At 68.0% G+C, this 18,782-nt stretch overlaps 5 protein-coding genes across 5 annotated transcripts; 3 read left to right on the top strand and 2 right to left on the bottom strand.

Moving 5' to 3' along the window:
* Positions 1-1,636: 1,636 nt before the first annotated feature.
* Positions 1,637-4,081, top strand: CHLNCDRAFT_48220 (hypothetical protein). The gene is made up of 7 exons (XM_005847309.1): positions 1,637-1,871; positions 2,054-2,169; positions 2,386-2,522; positions 2,709-2,850; positions 3,019-3,288; positions 3,500-3,733; positions 3,838-4,081. Exons 1-7 carry the CDS (start codon positions 1,709-1,711, stop codon positions 3,841-3,843), a joined length of 1,068 nt encoding a protein of 355 aa, XP_005847371.1. The 5' UTR covers positions 1,637-1,708; the 3' UTR covers positions 3,844-4,081.
* Positions 4,082-4,283: 202 nt separating this feature from the next.
* On the bottom strand, positions 4,284-4,807 carry CHLNCDRAFT_134184 (hypothetical protein; the record flags this gene model as incomplete). Its single annotated transcript, XM_005847168.1, has 3 exons — positions 4,284-4,331; positions 4,474-4,538; positions 4,660-4,807. 3 exons carry the CDS (start codon positions 4,805-4,807, stop codon positions 4,284-4,286), a joined length of 261 nt encoding a protein of 86 aa, XP_005847230.1.
* Positions 4,808-5,345: 538 nt separating this feature from the next.
* On the top strand, positions 5,346-7,810 carry CHLNCDRAFT_35513 (hypothetical protein; the record flags this gene model as incomplete). The annotated part of the gene is made up of 8 exons (XM_005847308.1): positions 5,346-5,450; positions 5,724-5,787; positions 5,896-6,112; positions 6,244-6,392; positions 6,549-6,690; positions 6,827-6,917; positions 7,081-7,561; positions 7,724-7,810. Coding segments are annotated over 8 exons (1,335 nt in total), but the record flags the coding sequence as incomplete, so codon positions are not given.
* A 3,641-nt stretch (positions 7,811-11,451) lies between these two features.
* Positions 11,452-12,360, bottom strand: CHLNCDRAFT_134182 (hypothetical protein; the record flags this gene model as incomplete). The annotated part of the gene is made up of 2 exons (XM_005847167.1): positions 11,452-11,628; positions 11,809-12,360. 2 exons carry the CDS (start codon positions 12,358-12,360, stop codon positions 11,452-11,454), a joined length of 729 nt encoding a protein of 242 aa, XP_005847229.1.
* Positions 12,361-16,401: 4,041 nt separating this feature from the next.
* On the top strand, positions 16,402-17,720 carry CHLNCDRAFT_35508 (hypothetical protein; the record flags this gene model as incomplete). Its single annotated transcript, XM_005847307.1, has 3 exons — positions 16,402-16,836; positions 17,016-17,252; positions 17,412-17,720. 3 exons carry the CDS (start codon positions 16,402-16,404, stop codon positions 17,592-17,594), a joined length of 855 nt encoding a protein of 284 aa, XP_005847369.1. The 3' UTR covers positions 17,595-17,720.
* Between the last annotated feature and the right edge of the window lie 1,062 nt (positions 17,721-18,782).

Raw genomic sequence — 18,782 nt, 5'->3', positions numbered from 1 at the left:
GGGGGGGGGGGGGGGCAAGTGAGGAAAGTAGGCGCAGGCGAACTATCAGCAACGCAGCTCAGCTCTGGACGCTTGATGGTGCCAGCACGGGCCACCCGCCACCTAGCAGAGCCGAAGGCTCCAGGGTTGAGCCGCATGGTCCAGCTTGCCTTTTTGAAGGTTGTCACACAGACTCCCACCTCTGCTGCTGCCAGCTCAATGGGCAAATGCTGCAGGCAGGCGGGTGGTGGGGCACCAGTCGGGTTTAGAGGCAAGAGCACAGGTTGGCGGTGGCGGGGGCGGCGGCCGCGACGTCGGTGGCGGGAGCCACCTCCCCTTGCCCCGTGCCTGCAGCTGCCCACCTGCAGCGCCAGCACTTCTGGCAGCGTCACGGTGGACGCCAGCCTGCCCGACTTACAGACCTGCGCGAGTCCCTCCCAGGGGAGGGAGGGGCGAGCGAGTTGTGGCCAGAGGTGGAGGGGCACCCCGGGAGCAAGTACCGTGGCTCACAGGCGAGGGCGGCCCCTGCAGCCGTCCCAGACTCCCTGGCAGCCCACCTTGCGCCGCGTCTGCCCGCTCATAGGCCTGTCTGTCTTACTGCGGCTCCGGGCCCCACCCGTAGCTTGCCCGTCGCCTGCCCGGCAGGCGCCTGTCACTGTCAACAGCCGACAGGCCCGGGTTGGTGCTCTCCTGCTCGGCTTATCAGCGAGGGGCGAAACGGTGTGGGCAGAGGCGTGGGCGGGCGCCTAGGCTCTCTCTTACTCTCTCTCGCTGCACGGCGAGGCGCAGGGCTTGCGCAAGCGGGCTCTTGGCTCGTGGCGGACAGCCTGGGTGGTTGAAAGCACCAAGCATGTCAGCCTTATGCCTTTCGGTACTTCATTTGCACCTGCATCAGCTTGTCACTCTGCACTGTATAAAGTTTGGTTTGCAAACGGTGAGCAGCCCAACCCAACAGAAAATAGTGCGGGGCCGTGATTGAGACGCTCCAAGAATGGCCCTTCTGAGTTTGCCCCCCGGCGGGAAGCCTCCGAAGCAAGACAGCTGTCTGCAGATAGCCCTCTGGGAGTGCAGAGGGCCATGTGGCAATGTATTTCACTGCTTTGCGCACCGAGCGCAGGGGGTAGAACTTGAAGGGGCAGCTGGCGGGGTCTGGGAAGCCGCCGCCTCTGCCGCGTCGCAAAGGGTTTCCCACTGTGGTGGTGCCCTGCGGCCCACACATGCCCCCACATGACCTCTGTGTGGTTCACGGCTGAGAGGAAGAGGATGCATTGCTGCACCCCATATGCTCCGCCTCGCCAACTCGCGCGAACAGGCGGGCGCAAGCGGACCGGCGGGAGTTGGGATGGCACCGTTGATGCAGCCAGGCGGCAGGCAGACAACAGGTTCTTTCCCTCAAGCATCACAATGGGGACAGCCCTCATCCGGGAGAGGCAGCTGCACTTGTGGCAATTGCGGTGGGTGGCTCCCTGACGCCCCGCAGCAAGAGGTGGCAGGAGGTTGTGCCACTCCTACTGCAGTGCCTGTGAGATTGCGCCACATGTCCAGAGGCTGCTCAATTGGCAACAGGAGGAGGGCTACACTGAGACATAGATCGGTGCTATCCTCCAACCCGAGCCAGCTGAGGTGTCAGTGACCTCAGTGTGCTGGTTGGATCGATCGCTGTGTGACAGGGTCCGATCTGCGATTCAATTTGCATTGGTAGAAACAGGCAGGCACGATTACCACCGCCATGTCTCTGGCAACTTTGCACAGCCACAGCGGCCTGGCGCAGTCGCCTGCGCAGAGGACTCGCGCATCGAGGTGCCAGCGGCTCCATCTGGCGTGCTCCGCCTCTAACGAGCACACGGCCGACGCCGCCGCCGACCGGCGGACGGTGCTGCTTGGTATTGCAGGTTGGTGCTCGAGAAGTTTTTCTTCCTTTCTGCTAGGCAGTCTATTTGTGCTGCTGGTCTGGGGTCGCAAGCTGGATGAGGCCTGCATTAATCCATCAACCCACTTGGCTGTCCATGACGGACGAAGAAGAAATGCACCCTATGCTGACCGTCGTTGCACCGCCACGTCCCTGCTGGTGCAGGCGCCGCGGTGGCTGCGCCTCTGGTGGCCTCCGCGCCCGCCAGCGCGGCCACCAAGATTCTGCCAGCCGCCCAGCTGTCTTCCTTCCAGAAGCGCGACATCATGACCGAGCTGCAGGTGGGGAGGAGAGGGAGAGGGGAGAGACAGGGACCATGGCAGCGGAACCACAGGCCAAGACAGCCACCACATTTGGTTGGCATTCAGTGCTGCTCACAGCAGCCCAGCGACGCCAGCCAGCCAGCATAGCACTGCATGCCCGCCTGAGCACACGGCACTGGAGCGGGAGTATTGCTGCGTCCCATACGATGTGCTGCCGCCCTTTGTGCGCCGCAGAAGCGTGCCCAGGAGGAGCTGAAGAAGGTTCTGACCAGCGCCGACGCCTCTTCTTGCGTGCGCCTGCTGCTGAACGACGCCGGCACATATGACCAGGCCACCAAGACCGGTGGCGCAGACGGCTCCGTCGTGCTGCCGTGAGCGCTGCCGCAGCAGTCCGCGCGATGCCCACTACAGTTGCCTGTTGCTTGCACAACCATCTGCCATCCAGCCATGCCCGCAGCACACCTGGCCTCCCTCGCTACGGCATGTGCGCACACAGCAACCGTCAGAGACCATCGCTGCCCACCTGCCTGCCCGCCTGCCTGCCTGCGTGCGTGCAGCGAGGAGCTGGACCGCCCTGAGAACCGCGACCTCAAGCCGCTGGTGGAGAAGCTGAGCAAGGCCAAGGCCGCAATCGACGCTCGGCGGCTGGAGGGGCAGGCCCCGCTGAGCTGGGCAGACACCATCGTGCTGGCGGCAAAGGCACGGCTGCTTGCTGCCCTGTGTGCAGCCTTGGGCAAGCATGCAGTGGGCTTGGGCATGCTGTGGCATTGCGCAGTGGGCTTGGGCATGCATTGCGCTGCTGAGCTGGTTGGCGGAGCAGGCGGGCTGGGCCGGGCTCAGCCTGCCACTCTGCTGCGCCTGCTGCAGGTGACTGTTGAGGCGGCGTGGCGGGAGGACAAGATCTCCAAGGCGGCGTCCCCGGAGAAGGGCGCCTTCCTGGCCGACGGCTTTGGCAACGCCATCTCGGTGCGCCTGGGACGCGTGGACGCCACCCAGCCCTCCCCGCCGGGCCGCCTGCCCGCCAACGATGCGTCGCTTGAGGAGATGCAGCGGTTCTTCTCCCAGCTGGGCGCCAAGCCCGACCAGGGTGGCGACGGCCCGTTTGCCAAGAAGCCGCCCTTCTGGGAGCGCCAGCAGGTGTGTGCGCGTGCGTGCGTGAGATGGTTGGTGCTGCTGGTGGGGTGCGCGTGTGAGAGCGGGGGCATCGAGCAAGCCTGCATGCCAGTTCCAGGAGCAGGACATTGCGGCGCCTTGCAACATGCTGCGCCATGGCATTACTCATGCCCTCACGTGCCGTTTGCCCAGTCTGCGCGTTGCCACCCCGCCCCATTCGCCCCGCCGCCTGCAGTTCCTGCTGTGGCCCTTCACACAGGCCGACCCGATTGCCACCGAGGAGGCCATGGCCGCTGCCAACCCCAAGTATGCGGACTGGAAGCGCACCTACGACACCTCCCGCAAGACTGTCACCCGCACCAGCTATGAGGAGGACTTTGGCGCCGCTTTGAGCACGCTGGCCAACCAAGGCGCCAAGTTCATCCCTGACGCCTACATGTGCCCTATCGAGATCACCCTGCCCGATCGCGTGAGTCACGCGCCTGCCACGCGTGGGTGCATTTCCCATCATGCCGCCACTGGTCAAGGGGTCTTGGGGAGCCACTCAGCAACTACTTTTTGCCTGTGCTGCAGTACTGAGTGGCGCTAGCCACTGCCCTCTTTCCACACAGAATTGAGTGAGGAATGCAGAGAGCACAGAGTGCCCAGTGAGTAGGAAGTGCGCCATGCACCTCCTCACCCACGGAGGCAGCCAAGTCACGACTGTCCCGTCCTTCCAACCGATCCCAGTTTTGTGCAGCTACCCAGGCACAGATTCTCAAACTTGAGCATTCCAATTCCTTCTTCCTGGCATTTTGGTATTCACACAGCTGTCGTGAGCGATTGATCAGGACTAGGGCGGCAGCAGGAAGAGAGTTGAGCAGGGGAGTGAGGGGGGCCTTTGTAGGAAAGTAAAGGGCGGCATGATGATTGCAGTGGAAGGGAAAAGGAGCGGCGCTTGAAAAGAGTAGCAGGTGAGCAGCAGAACAGCAGCATCGGGAGCATCGAACAGGAATGGGCTTGGCTGCGAGCTGCGCAGCTCATGCTGGTGTCGGCTTCACGGTGTCGGTGGCAATGAAGGGCTTCAGCTGCACGGGGCCAGGCCAGCGCAGGGCATGCCAAGTGGCTGTTGGCAGGCGGCAAGCGAAAAAGATTGCCTGGTGTAGCTCGTGGCAGCAGAGCGAGCTAAGTGCAAAAGTGTGTGTGGAGACTCTCTCCCGTGCCACCCACCTTGAAGTCGCTCAGGTCGGGCACAATGTACTGCGGGTGCTTGGCCTCCTGCTGCGTGTAGCCGCCTGTAGAGCACGGGGGTGGCAGCGGGCAGCCGTCAGCAGCGGCGGCCAAGCACCAACAGCCGTGCAGGCACGGCTGAGCCTCGCCCCCTACACAGCGGCCAAGGCTGCTGGCAATACGCACCCTTGCTGGTGTGTTTTCCCGTAGGCGCGGCGCCCTTTCCCTTGTAGTAGCCGCGGGGGCCCTGCTTGGTGGTGAGGCGTGTGAAGCCGACCCGCGGGGCGCGCCGCCCGCGGCCGAGCGCCGCTGCCAGAGCACCCAGCACCGACATGCGGCCGTTGCTGGGCACTACTGGGTGCCTGTGCAGCCCCTGCTAATGCTCCCCCTGCGCCCTGTAGAGGCTGGAGTGGCGAGGCTGGGGGTGAAGTTGTGCTGGGGCCCCACCGTGTCCTATATCAGGCAGTGCTGCAAAGGGGCGGGAAACCTTGCGAATTCGTTTGATGCGATGCAGCTCTCGCTCCGCTGCGTTGCCTGCTATGCCATGCCGCCGGCGCCTGGGGCTCGTTCTCCGCGCTTCCAGCCCCAGGCGCCAAGTGTTCCCGATATCCCCGGCCGTTGAGGCTTCCGGGGCTTCCTGCCCCCCACAGCGGCCTTGTTTCTGCTGTCAGACCACCAAGACGCACCCTGCTTTCAAAGCCAGGTCCCCCGGCGACGGCTTCCAGCTCCGCCGCCTGCCCTCAGTCCCCCGCTTCCACGGGTATAAGCGCCAGCCTTGCCAGAGAGGCTCCGACGGGCAGAGGATGCGCTCCCTCCTGCCATAGAGCCTCCCCCCCTGGGGCTCACTAGGCAGTCCAGTAGCTGCAGCGGCCATGGAGAACGCCGCGACGGCGGCCGCGGCAGAGGTGGAGGTGGTGGAGCCTCCTGACGATGACTTCCACTTTGCAGAGACGGACCCGAGCCAGCGGTTTGGCAGGGTGAGTGGCCTCTGGTGGCATCGGGGTGCGCCAGGATAGCCAGGCCGGCGCCGTGTGTGGGGACGCGTCCGCCGCCAAGCAGCCGGGCGTGCATGCAGGGCTTCCCTGCCAGAATGCACTGCGATCAGGGGCTGGCGTGGACCCCGTGGCCGCGGCGCTGCCCGCCCTGCCGCCCTCTGTGGCTCACAGCGCCCGTCCCGCCTCCCTCTGACCGCGTTTTGGGCGCGGCCGTCATCGCCACTTTGCCGTCGCCCCTCTCCCTATGGTCTGCAGTTCGACCAGGTGCTGGGACGTGGCGCCTTCAAGGTGGTGTACAAGGCGTTTGACACCCAAGAAGGTGGGCTGAGGGGCTTGGCGACATCCGCTGCCGCGCCGGGCGGCCCTCTGCCCCACCCACCCCTCCCCGCCTCTGCCTCAATCGCTGCCACCCTCCCGCCGCCCGCAGGGACGGAGGTCGCGTGGAACCAGGTGCGCGTGAGCGAGCTGATGAGCACCAAGGATGCGGAGAACAAGGAGGAGCGGGACCGCCTGTTTGCGGAGATCCGGGTGCTCAAGGCGCTCAAGCACAAGAACATCATGAGCTTCTACGACTCCTGGTACGACCCGCGCACCTACACCGTCAACTTCATCACAGAGCTCTTCACCTCGGGCACGCTGCGCCAGTGAGTTGACGCCAGCGGGCCAGCACGCTGCAGCTGTGCTGGGGGCACGGGCCGCCGTCGGCCACGCCGGTGGCGCTGCCGCGCTGCGCCTGCTCACTGGGTGCGGGAGTGCTGCCTGCACGCACCTGCAGGTACCGCAAGCGACACAAGCATATTGACGAGGAGGTGCTGAAGCGCTGGGCCTGGCAGATCCTGTGCGGGCTGGTCTACCTGCACGGCCACTCGCCGCCCATCATCCACCGCGACCTCAAGTGCGACAACATCTTCATCAACGGCTCGGGTGCGCGCAGCCTGGGAAGCCGGTCACGCAGCCGGACGGGCCAGCCAAGCAGCTGCCGTTTGTGGCGTGCCCCTCGCCCTGCCCTCCCCGCCCTGCCTTCACTCACTGACCCGCTGCCCTTCCGCTCCCCGCCGTCGCCCCCCTGCCCGCCTGCAGACGGCGTGGTGAAGATTGGGGACCTGGGCCTGGCCACGATGCTGCGGTCTCGCACCGCGCCGCAGAGCGTGCTGGGCACCCCGGAGTTCATGGCGCCTGAGCTGTATGAGGAGGAGTACGACGACAGGGTGGATGTGTACAGGTGGGGCGCCCTGGCGCAGGGGTGCGGCCGCCAGCAGGCGGGGTGTGGTAGTCATCGGTGCGCATGCCGGCCTGCCTGCTGTCGACCCCGCTCACCGGCCCTGCCCCCCTGCCTCCTGGGCCCCTCCTGCCTGCAGCTTTGGCATGTGCCTGCTGGAGCTGTCCACCATGGAGTACCCCTACTCCGAGTGCAAGAACGCGGCGCAGATCTACCGCAAGGTCTCGCTGGTGCGCAGTGCAGCAGCAGCCGCCACACCAGCTGCTGTGGGCCCAGGGGCTGCTGCCGCGCCTGCATCACATCACCTGCTTGCTTGCCTGCCTCCCCTGCCACCCATGCCCGGAGCTGAGCGCTGCCCTCGCTGCCATGCCCCGCCGCCGCGCCTGGCTGCAGGGCGTGCGCCCCGCGGGCCTGCAGAAGGTGGCCAGCCCCGAGCTGGGCGAGTTCATCAATGTGTGCATCACGCCGCGCGACGCGCGCCCCCGCGCCCGCCAGCTCCTCAAGCACCCCTACTTCGACTCCATCCGCAAGGACAAGCTGCTGACGTCGCGCAGCGACGCCGCGCTGGCGGCGCACGACGATGCCGGCAGCGAGTATCGCAGCCTGGCCAGCGGCCCCGTGTCGCGCACCGCCTCCAGCCTCAACGAGATGGTGGCGGCCGTGAGCAGCGGGGGCCCCCCGCTGCAGGGCCCTCCCTCCGCCACCAGCGTGGCCGGCGGCCCGCCTGCGCACCCGCTGTCGCGCACCACCAGCGCCGACGCGCACAGCGACAAGGCGCCCAGCGACAGCGCCTCGGTGCGCAGCCAGCGGTCCAACGCCTCGGAGCTGGCGCAGGCGGTGCTGGAGAACATTGCGGAGGAGGGGGAGGCCTCTGGTGGGTGACGCGCCCTGGGCTGGGCGCCTGCTGCATGAACACTAGTATCGGTGGATAATGAAGATGTTGTCATCGGCCCTAGGCAGTGCGCCTTCGCTGGCCCCCCGCTGGAGGAAAGCACGTGGCTCACCCAGCCTGCTGCCCTGTCTCCCTCCTGCGCAGACGGCGGCGATGAGGAGCTGGCGGGCAGCCCCGCGGTGCGCAGCCGGCAGGCCTCCAAGCAGGCCTCGCCAGGAGGCTCGCCAGGCGCCGCCTCCCCCACCAAGCCCGGCAGCCCCACCAGCAGCGACAGCGACGGCTGCCGCTGCGAGAGCACCGAGCGCCGCTTCTTTGTCAAGGGCGACTGGCTGGACGGCGACAAGCGCATCCAGCTGCGCCTGCGCATCTGCGAGCCCACCGGTGAGCGTAGAAGCAGCCTGGCCTGCCTGCGCCGCTGCATTGCCACGCCCCCTGCTCCCCAACCGCTGCCTGCCTGCCTGCCTGATCCCTGGCTGTTTCCCCCGCTGCCGCCCACCTTGCAGGCGCCTCCCGCACCGTGGAGTTTGAGTTTGATGTGGCGGTGGACACGGCTGCCGACGTGGCCAGCGAGATGGTTTCCGACCTGGAGCTGACGCCGGATGATGCCGCCGTCATCTCCTCCATCATCAAGGGAGAGCTGGACCGGCTGTCGGCGCTGCCGCAGGTGGGTGGAGGGCGGGCAGCTGGCCGCGGGGCAGGGAGGCAGCTGGCAAACGACGTGGCCACACAGCAGCTGGCTGTGGCTGCCGGGCCGGCTTCCTGGCTGGCTGGCTGGCCCCCACCGAGCGCCTGCCTGCGCCGCGCGCCCTGCAGATCAACCCCCAGGCCTCCATCTCGCTGGCCAAGGCGGCCCAGGTGCTGGAGCACTCGCTGACCACCAACGCGCTGGAGCAGGCCAACAGCGGCAACGGGCCCAGGGACCTGGGCCTGTACAGCAGGGAGATCAGCCTGGTGTCCAACAGCTCCCGCCAGCTGGGCCGCTTCAGCGAGCAGACCAGCGCGCCGCCGCCGTCCCCCGCCGCCGCGCACCTGGCCGCGGCGCTGGCGGCGGCGGTGGCGGCCGCGGCGCCGCCTGCCACGCCCCCATCGGACGGCCAGCAGTCGCGCCGCGACTCGGAGGAGGGGCAGCCGCCGGCGCAGCTGCAGCAGGCGCAGTTTGCGGCCGCGCCGCCGCTTCGCCGCTCTGGCGGCAGCAGCTCCTCCCTCGTCTCCTTCTCCTCCGCCTCCTCCATCCCCTCCCTGCCCTACGCCGCGCCACCGGCCGCCCCGCAGCCGCCCTCCGACGCTGGGCAGCAGCCGGCGCCGCCCACCCTGTCGCGCATGTCTCCGCCGCCGCGGACGCCCTCCACCCAGCCCGACGCCCGGCCCCCGCCGCGCCCCGTGTCTCCGCTGGCCGGCGCGGCGGCAGCCCCCATCGACTTCCCCTCCCCCTCCCAGCGAGTGCTGCGCAGCAACTCGGTGGACGCCATGACCCTGCTGTCGCGCTCCAGCTCGCTGCCGCCAGGTCGGCGCCGCCCCCGGCCTGCACACCACAGCGCGCAGAGCATGCACAGCTCGCCCGCACCGCCCGCCAACCCACACCTGCTCCGGGCCTGACTTTGCCTGTCCCCCTCCCCCACCCACCCACCCACGTGCTGCAGGCCGCGAGCCTGTGGCCTCTCCCCTGGGCCTGGGCAGCGGCGCGCTGTCGCCCTCCAGCGGCATCCTGTCGCCCTCCACCTCGGTGCACGAGAAGCGCGTGCCCCTGGGGAAGCTGTTTGAGAACCTGGGCTACGTGGCTCACGAGCGGGAGGGCGGCGAGGGCCAGGCGCTGGAGCTGGGCGGCAGCGGCGCCGCGGCGCACAGCGGCAGCCTGCCTCCGCTGCCGCAGGCGGGCAGCGGCCGGCCGCTGCCGGGCAGCACCAGCGGCTCGGTGCTGGAGGCGTCTGCGTCTGGCGGCGGCAGCGGCGACCTGGCCTCCCCCATGATGCGCCCGCGCTCCGAGGCGTGCCTCACATCGCTGGCGCCGCGCCTGGGGCGGCTCAGCCCCGGCCTGGTGACGGCGCCCGGGCGGCTCGGCGCCGCTGGCGGGCGGCGGCCTGGCGGCGGCGGTGTCCCTGGCGGACCGCACCCCCTCTGTCGCCTCCCCCGCCTCTGCCAGCAGCAACGTGTCGCCGCGCTCCTCCAGCAGCTGCCAGGCAGCAGCCACTGTGGCCGCAGCGGCGGCGGAAGCCATCCAGCGCCTGGACCTGCAGTCGTCCGTGTCGGTGCCGGTGGTGGCGCTGGCGCCTGCTGCGCCGCCCGCGCTGGCGCGCATCGGCGCCCACGCCCTGTCGGCGCCACCCAGCAAGGTCCCCTCGCGGGATGGATCCCCCATCCGCGAGCGCGAGGGCTCCCTGTCGCCCACCCGCCCCTGCGGCGACCACGCGCATCTCAACGGCAAGCGGCCCCCCATCAAGGGTGAGTGGAGCACCGCCAGCTGCCTTGGAGCGCCTGTGCCGGGATTGGCTGCTTGGCCTGCCATTCTCCTTGCTGGTGCCAAGCTCACCCGCCCGCCCCGTGTGTGCTTCCTGCAGACAAGGAGGCGCTGCGGCGGCAGGCCGCGGATGCCATGAAGGCGGTGGAGCTGCGGTCGCTCAACCTGCTGGAGGGCGGGCTGCTGGGGGGCGGCAAGGGCGCCACGCGCGGCGTGCCCATGGCCGCCACCAGGAGCATGGGCAACCTGTGCAATGGGGCGCAGGCGCCGCCCTCTGGCGCTGGCATCGCCGCCACGCAAGCTCCCTCGCAGCAGCAGCAGCCGGCAGGCAATGGCGTCGCCGCCGCGCCTGCAGCGGCGGCACAGCAGCATCAGCAGCCTGCAGCCGGCGCGCCAGCGCCCCGGGTGCCGCATGTAGCCATGCAGGCAGCACCGCTGGTGCCGCCGCACTCCTCCGCCAGCTAGCTAGCCAGCCAGGTGCCTAGACAGCGCTGGGCGACCTTACCCAACTCCTGCCACCCGTTTAGGACTCACCCGCCCTTGGTGTATGACAAGACATAACTTGGCCTCCGCCGCCTGTGCGTCGCTAGGCGGCGCAGCATACGCAGGCACCATTCTTTCTCGTTCTTACTGATTTTTCGTGCCAGGTAGCTGCCTCTCCTCACTTGTAGGTTACCATTTGGTTTCGCCCATCGGTGGTTGTGGTCTCTTTCCGGTCACTGCCTTATAGGATCACCTTAGGAGTACCCCTACCCTCGCTCTCGGCACTTCCCTTCCGTTTCAGCGCCAGGCGTGGCCAGGCAGGCAGCAATGCCCGCCACTGTGCCCTCCCCGCTGTTCCCTCCGTTCCTTCTTTTGCTCTGCATGCACCTTTGCCTTTTCAATCTTCGCTGAATGATTTCATCGCCAGCGCTGGAGCATTGGCGTCATGGGTGGGAGGGGGTAGGTACCGCCGAGCCAGGCGGACCACCCTCCCCACCGCGCCGATGCGCATCCTCGCCGCCCCGCTGCACAGTCACCGCGGCAGCGGCAGGGGGCGCACCCTCGCGCTTGCGGCCTGCCCCTGGAACGAATATGCCCACACCGGGTGCACCGCAACCAACTCCACGACTCTTGACAGTTTTGCCCATTTTCACCCACACTTGTGTTTCCTGGTCTTTCTTGGGCCCCTCCGTGGTGCCGCCGCAGTGTGGGCCGCGGGCCCCACGCGTGCACGCGCTCCAGTCCCGAGACGTCTGGTGGCTGCGCACCTCCCCGCAGTACTACAAGCAGCTAATTCCTGTCCCTTGCATGACACTCACTGCTGACTTTGCAACAAACTGCCAAAAAAACAGATGAGACGAGGCAAGGGGACGGGCACACACCAAAGCAGCACGACGACAGCCACGCACAGCCACGGCGACCTGGTTTTGAGGGATCAGCGCTTGGCGGTGGCCTGGCGCAGCAGCATTGCCTGCAGAATGCCCGTCCGCACCTCCATCTGCAGCAGCTCCGTGCGCAGCTGGCTGCACGCCTCTGCCAGGCGCGCCACGGGCCGCTTGTCGCTCATGCTGTTGCCCTGCTCCGCCATTTCGCGCTGCCGCTCCTCCAGCTCCTGCACATGCCGCAGCCAGCGGGTAGGTGGTGAGGGGCAAGCAACGGCTTGGCAGACCAGCGTCTGGGGCGGCAATGCAGAAAATCCTTGCAAGCAGCTTGAGTGCAACATGCCTGGTGACTGCAGAGCCATGGCATGAATGTTGGTACAGCCAGGCCAGTGCTGTTATTGTGCACCAACCTTGTTGAGGAACTGCAGCTCCTGCTCCAGGGTGGCCACATACTCTTGGCGCGCCGCCTGCTCCGCCTGGAGCGAGTCCACCGCGGCCACCGCGGCCTGGTGCTCTGCCTGCAGCCCCGACAGCTGGGAGCTGACGGCCTTGTCGCTGGCGGCCAGCGCTTCTGCAGTAGCCGCCAATGCCTGGCCCGCGCCCTCCAGCTCTGCCCGCGCCTCGGGCTCCGTGGCCTGCAGGCTGCCCATGCTGGCCAGCGCCCGCTCCAGCGGAATGCGCCACTCGCCGCCGCCGCCGCCAGCATCGGCGGTGATGACCAGCCTGTCCTTCACCCGTTCGCACTCTGCCTGCCAGGCCGCAACTTCCGCCGGCTGCTGCTGCTGCTGCTGCTGCTGGCCTGCAGCGGCGCTGCTGCGCCGTTCACTGCCCCGGCGCCCGCTCCCCCGCCGCTCCCCACCGGCGGCGGGCCCGCCACTGGCGGGCGAGGCGGAGCTGCTGGGCTGCCTGGTCCTGGCAGGCATGGGGCCGAAGCGGAGGGAGGCGTTCTCGCTCGTGGACATGCTGCACGGTTGGTCAACTCGTGTCGTGGAAGTGAACTGTGCCAAGCGCTGCGATCTGATGTGCAATGCGGAGTGATGCAGGGGCTGGATTGCCTCTTCCGGAGGTGCATGCGACGTTTTATTTTGCATTCCTTGTCAGCTGCCCTGCTGGCCGCCTCCTGGTGATCGTCGTGCATTGCCCGTGTGTTACACCAGTTTCTATTGCATGTCAGCCAGATCGCACCAGGGGCATCCACGGCAAGGCAGCTGCACAGCCCACGCACTGCAAAACTGCATCACATGCGTGGGCTGGCCACACTGGCGAACTCCTTGCAGCGATTGAGCCACATTCACAGACGTGTCTGGACGCCATTAGCGGTCGCCCGGGCTCAAGCCCGCTGGGCCCCCGCCCTCTTCCACGCAATGGCCACGCTACAAAAGGCGAGCAGGACCCCCCAGGGTCACCTGAAAGGCTATGTAATTGGGTGGGCAGTCTGAAGGGCGGCGGGGCCCGGTTGGCCGTCTCTCCTACACAGGCCGCCGCCACTCCCGAGCCGCCGCCGCCGCTCGCCAACATTATGGCATTTGTTTGGCTGTTGTCGTGAGTGCAGGCCGTAGTGCGCTCCCTGCCAGGGGAGCCCAACATGACCATCACTCTGATGGTGGGAGGCAAGCAGCGGAACATGGACAGGTGCGGGGGGGGGCGGGCGGGGGGGGGGGGGGTGCGGCTGGCAAACAACTTGCAGCGACAGCTGTTGTGTGCTGCATTAGTGCTAATGTGCTGCTCCTGCATGTAGTATTCCTGACATGACGCCGCCTTCATCCCCTTATTGTAGGCCCAAAGACGAGCTGCTAGAGAAGCCGCTGGGGCGGCTGCAGAAGAGTGCGGCGCCGCAGCTAGACAAGCAGCAGCGGCGGCAGAAGGGCAAGCAGGCAGCCGCCAACGCCGCCGTGGCTGCAGACCTTGCGGCTGTCGATGCGTCGCTGTTTGTGGGGCTGCATGCGGGGCCCTCGGCAGAGCACCCAGTGCTGGATGCAGCAGCAGTGACAAACGAGGAGGCGTGGCGGCACGGCCGCCTGCTGCGCGTCGGGGAGGCGCAGTATCAGGTGGACCTCAACCCACCGCTGCTGGACCGTGTGGAGCTGCACGCCCGCCCCCATGTGGGCATCCCACTGGTGCCCGCAGTGCAGGTGTGTACGTGGGCTGTTGGTGCTTCTTTGGGAGGTGCTGCTGCACAGTCGAACTGAATCTACAGCACTTGCAACGCAAACAACAGCCCTTGCCAAGCTGACCCTCGGTGTGCCCCCCTGCCGACTGCCTGCGCGTAGCTGCACTTTGCCGACGAGGCCGCCTGCCAGTGGCAGTGGTTCCGGCAGCGGCAGGGCAGCGGCGGCTGGGAGCCGGTGCATGGCGCCACCAGCCGCCGCTACGTGCCCACGCCTGACGACGCGGGGTGCCGCCTGCGCGTGCAGTGCACGCCGGGGCGGCAGGCAGCAGCCACCTCTGCAGCAGGGCCAGCAGCGGAAGGGGAGGAGGTGGTGCTCGGGGCGCCAGGCTGCGCAGAGTGCGGGCCGGTGGCGGTGCCGCCGGCGCCGGCGGCCGCTGCGGCGCGGCATGCATTCACGGCGCAGCCCACCGCGCCCCCCGAGCTGCGTGTGGTCACCTACAACATCCTGGCAGACCAGTATGCCGCCACCGACGCCGCCAAGAACGTCATCTTTGCGCACTGCCCGCCAGAGTGAGGGCCAGCCGCTTGCGGGCGCTGCCGCCCACCCTGCCTGCCAGCCCGCCTGCCACGCCTCCAAACACCCTGCCCCAGGCTGGTGCTACAGCAGGCCCCAGAGCTCCCTCGCCATCAGCAGCCCTCGCCATGGACGGCAGCCCCACCACCACCTCCCCCGCTGCCCCGCGCAGGTTTCTGGACCCCGACCACCGCCGCCCGCTGGTGCTGGCGGAGCTGCTGGGCTTCAACGCCGACATCATCTGCCTGCAGGAGGTGGACGAGAGGGCCTTCACCGCCTACCTGCAGCCGCAGCTGGCGGTGGAGGGTGGGTGGCAGGCTGGGTGGGGCGAACGCGGATGGCGGGACCCACAGTGCCGGCGCACCCACCTTGTTGCTCCCTCCGGCTTGTGTGCCCACTGGACAGGCTGGAACATTGGGCCCCAGCCCTCCTTCCGGCTCGCCTGCGACTCTTGCTCCGCCGCCCTCCCTCCCCGCCCACCCACCGGCAGGCCTCCAGGGCGTGTACACCAACAAGGCGGGCAAGCCGGGGCTGAGCGTGCGCGAGGGGTCAGCCACCTTCTTCCGCACCTCGCGCTTCTCGCTGGCGGCGCGGCGCAGCCTGACCCTCAAGGACTTCTTCCCTGCGGAGGTGGGGCGCAGGGGTAGGGGGCATGGGGGGAGGGGTCGGGCCGGGCAGGCGGCTGCACATATCGAGGGGCCGGCAGCCTGCACGCTGCTGCTGTGCCCGGCACGCTGCTGCGGCGGCGCACATGGGGCTGAGGATTAGACAGACTCACTGAACCATCATGTCGTGATGGCCAAATAATTGCAATAACATAAAGCCCTCCTTAACGCACTCTCACGCTGTTTCCGCCTGCCAACGAGCTCTCCCGCTCCATTCCACCGGCAACCATTGCACCTGCCCTGCCTGCTACCACACCTCTTGGCCTGCCTCCACCCTGCCCGCCCACCTCCCCCGCTTGCCCTTGCAGCCTGGCGACCAGGCCAAGTATGGCGATGTGTTTGCTTCCATGCTGCGCAGCTCCCCGGCGCTGCAGCACGCGCTGCAGCGCATTGCCACCGTGGCGCAGCTCAGGTGTGGATGGGGCGGGCAGCAGCGCCAGCGCACCTCTGCTTGTTGCCCTGTCTGCCCATATTGCCTGCACACCTCGACATGGCCCTGCCAGGAGCGGCACTGCGGCCGCACGTGTGACGTGAAGGGTGCCCGCTCGCCTCCCCCGCCGCCGCAGCCTGCTGGCGCCGGTGCAGCCCGGCGACCGCCCGCTGTGCGTGCTCAACACCCACCTGTTCTACCACTACATGGCGCCCCACATCCGCACCATGCATGTGTGGGTGATGGCGCAAGAGGCGCAGCTGTTTATGGATGAGGCCATGGCAGACCCGCAGCTGGCGGCGCAGCTGGGGGGGCAGCGCCCCGCCCTGCTCTTCTGCGGCGACATGAACTCGGGTGCGGCTGGGAGGCTGCGCATGAAGGGGCCACCTGGCCCCGATGCAGCTGTGGGGGTCCTTTGGATGTTTCGGTGCACTGCGCCCTCAGCCCACACTGCCTCCACCACGCCCCCCTGGGCCCACCCCCCCACCCGCAGACCTGAATGACGGCATCCCGGGCGCCATCGAGCTGCTAGCCAAGGGGCGGCTTCCCGCCGACTTCTGGGACTGGTGGTACGGCGCAGACTTCAAGTGGGACAAGGGGGAGGAGCAGCAGGGAGAGGGGGCGGACGAGGCGGCGGCGGCGGAGGCTGCAGGTATGGCCCGTGTGGCGCGCCTGTGCGCTGGTGCTGAGCCCCGCCTGCGGTGCCTTCTTCCAGCAGCAGCTGGTGGTGGTGGTGGTGGTGGGGAGTCAAGCATGTCCTGCCCCCCACCCTTTCCTGCTGCCCTCCCATTGGCACCACAGGCGGCAGCGGCGGCATGGACAAGCGGGGGGAGGGGCAGGGGCAGGCAGCGGAGGGCGTGCATGCGCACGAGCAGGGCTCGCCCACAGCCACCACCATTGCCGGCGGCGGCGGGCCGCGGGGGCGGGAGTTTGTGGCGGGCGTGGACCTGGCGCTGCCCTTTGCCCTGCGCCCCGCCGACGACCTGCGCACGCCCTTCACCAACCACGTCAAGGGCTACCAGGGCCTGCTGGACTACATCTGGTGGGCCAGGCAGCCAGGGGACGGCGGGCTGGGCGGGCAGCATGGCGCCGGCAGCACGGCAGGCACTGCGCGGGGGCTGGCCTGCTGCCGCGTGCGACGGCCAAGCCGCCACCACTGCCAGCACCCTCTCGCCCACCCCACCCCTACCCCCCTTCTCTGACGGCAGGTACGAGCCGTCGGCGATGGCTGTGTCGCGTGAGGTGCCGCTGCCCTCGCTCCAGGAGCTGGGCGGCTACCTGCCCTCCCAGCGCTTCCCATCCGACCACCTTCCCGTGGTGTTTGACCTGCGCTTCAAGCAGCCCGGCGAGGCAGAGGGCGGCCAGGGCGGCAGCAGCGATTGCGGCGGCGGCGGCGGTGGCGGCGGCGGCGGCGGCGGCGCAAGAGAGGCGGGCCACGTGCTGCCTGCGGCCCTGTGCAATGTGGGCCTGGCGGCAGAGGCGCTGGGGAGGGCCGAGGTGATTGCGGTGCCCACAGACACGCTGTACGGGCTGGCCGCCTGCGCGCGCAGCAGCCAAGGGGTGGCCCACATCTATGCCACCAAGCGGCGGGGCGACCACAAGCCGCTGGCCATCGCTGTGGCAGACATCGCAGACGTGCCTCGCTTTGCAGACGTGCAGGTGTGTGCGTGGTGTGTGTGTGTTGGGGGGATTGGGCGCCGGGGCAGGACCATGCCCGTTCTTGTGCTGAGCTGTGTGCCAAGCGCATGGTTGCATGCTGCCCGCTGCCTGCTGTCCTGGTGTGCACCCTTCTCACCCTGCTCTGGTGCCCGCCATGTGTGTTTGCCGCCCCTCTGCAGCACCTGCCCGAGGGCCTGCTGGAAGATCTGCTGCCCGGGCCCGTCACGCTGCTGCTGCAGCGGCGCCCCGACGCGCCGCTGGCTGCCCAGTTCAACCCCGGGGTGGGTGCCATCGGCATCCGCATCCCCGACTCCGCCTTCATCCGGGCCGTCTGCCGCCAGCACCGCGCCGCCCTGGCCCTCACCTCTGCCAACATCAGCGGCAGCATGAGCAGCGTGGATGTGGGCGAGTTCCAGGTGCGGCCTGGGGGCTGGGCCTGGCTGGTGGCGGAGGGTGCAGTGTTTGCGATGGGGTAAAGTGGGCCGAACAGGATGGTTGGAGGGTGATCAGCCGCAGTCGCTTCAGGCCTGCTGCTGGCTGACGGCGTGGCAATGCTGCTGCCGTTGCGCCTGCAGGAGCTGTGGCCTTCCTGCAGCCTGGTGTTTGACGGCGGGCAGCTGGATGCGGGGCGGTCTGGCAGCACCGTCATTGACCTCACGCAGCCCGGCCAGTTCTCCGTTGCGCGGCGAGGGGCGGGCTTCGCGCGCATCATGCAGCTGCTGCAGGACAAGTACAAAATGCAGCACCTGATGGAGTGACCCACCACCCCCCGCTTCCTTCCATTTCATGGCTCGCCCACTCTGAGACCTGTCTGGTACTGCCCATTTCCTGCTGCCCCCCCGCCTCACATCTGCACCACTTGGTCTGGTACCGATGGACATGACCAGGTAAAGGCAAATCAATTCATCTGCTTCCAACAAAAGGCGGGAAAAAAACCAAGTTGAAAAAAAGGAAGACAAAAAGGGGGGTAAGCCAGTATCCGGTGCCACAAGCGATCCAAGTTAGGATCCCAAGTCTTCGGCTTCTATGTACACCTTGCCTACAACACGCGGCCGCCGCGCCACCTTGGCTGGCTTGCGGCTGGGCGGCGCCTCGCCTGCCGCCGCAGCGTGGATGCGCTTCTTGGGCACCGTGCCCGCCGGCCTGGAGTTGGCGGCGCCGCTTGTCAGCGGCTGGGCGTCCCCTAGGCCAGCTGCCACACCAGCCGGTGCCAGAGTGTGAGGCGGCGCTGCTTCAGCTTTGCCCGCCGTGCTGCTGCGTGCAAGGCGGTGCGCCTGAGCAGGCGCCGCATCTGGAGCGGCAGACGGAGCTGCAGCCGCAATCTCTGGCCACAACTCCAATTCGTCAGAAGACTCGATCAGTAGCGGCCTCAACCGCTTGCGCCGCATGGGCTTCGCGCCCCCCGCGCCCCTGCCAGCACCAGCAGCCGCCTGCTTGGTTGCCGCAGCCGCAGGTTGCTTGGTCGGCACAGGAGCTGCCGCTGCTGCCGCTTGCTCCTGCTGGCGCTGCTCCTCTTCTGCCTCCGAGTCCTCACAGATCAGACGCTTCAGTCGCGCCCGCCGCTTGACCACGGGCTTGGTGGTGCCGCTCCCACCGCTGCCCTCCTTGCCTTCCTCCACATCGTGCCAGCTGGCCCCAGCTCCCGCCTTCGCCATGCTCTTTTCCTGCTTGCGACCCGCAGCGCGCTCCTTGGCCTGCTGCTTGGTCACGTCCGCATGGCATGCCACGCACAGCGTGCGCAGGTTGTCCACATCGCACAGCCCCCCGCCCTGCAGCAGGGCAGCACATGCGCCACCAGGCTGAGATGGCGGCAGGAACCGGCGGCCGAAACTGGGCTCAGGCAAGGCGGGAAGGCAGGCACAGCAGCGCACCGAGCAGAAGGCAAGGGTGCTTGCAAAAGCTGGCTGCCCCGCCTCCCTCCCACCTTGTACACCGGCACGATGTGG

Source organism: Chlorella variabilis (assembly GCF_000147415.1).
Source record: "Chlorella variabilis unplaced genomic scaffold CHLNCscaffold_11, whole genome shotgun sequence".
Classification (NCBI taxonomy): domain Eukaryota; kingdom Viridiplantae; phylum Chlorophyta; class Trebouxiophyceae; order Chlorellales; family Chlorellaceae; genus Chlorella; species Chlorella variabilis.
This window is presented reverse-complemented; position numbering and strand designations above follow the sequence as displayed.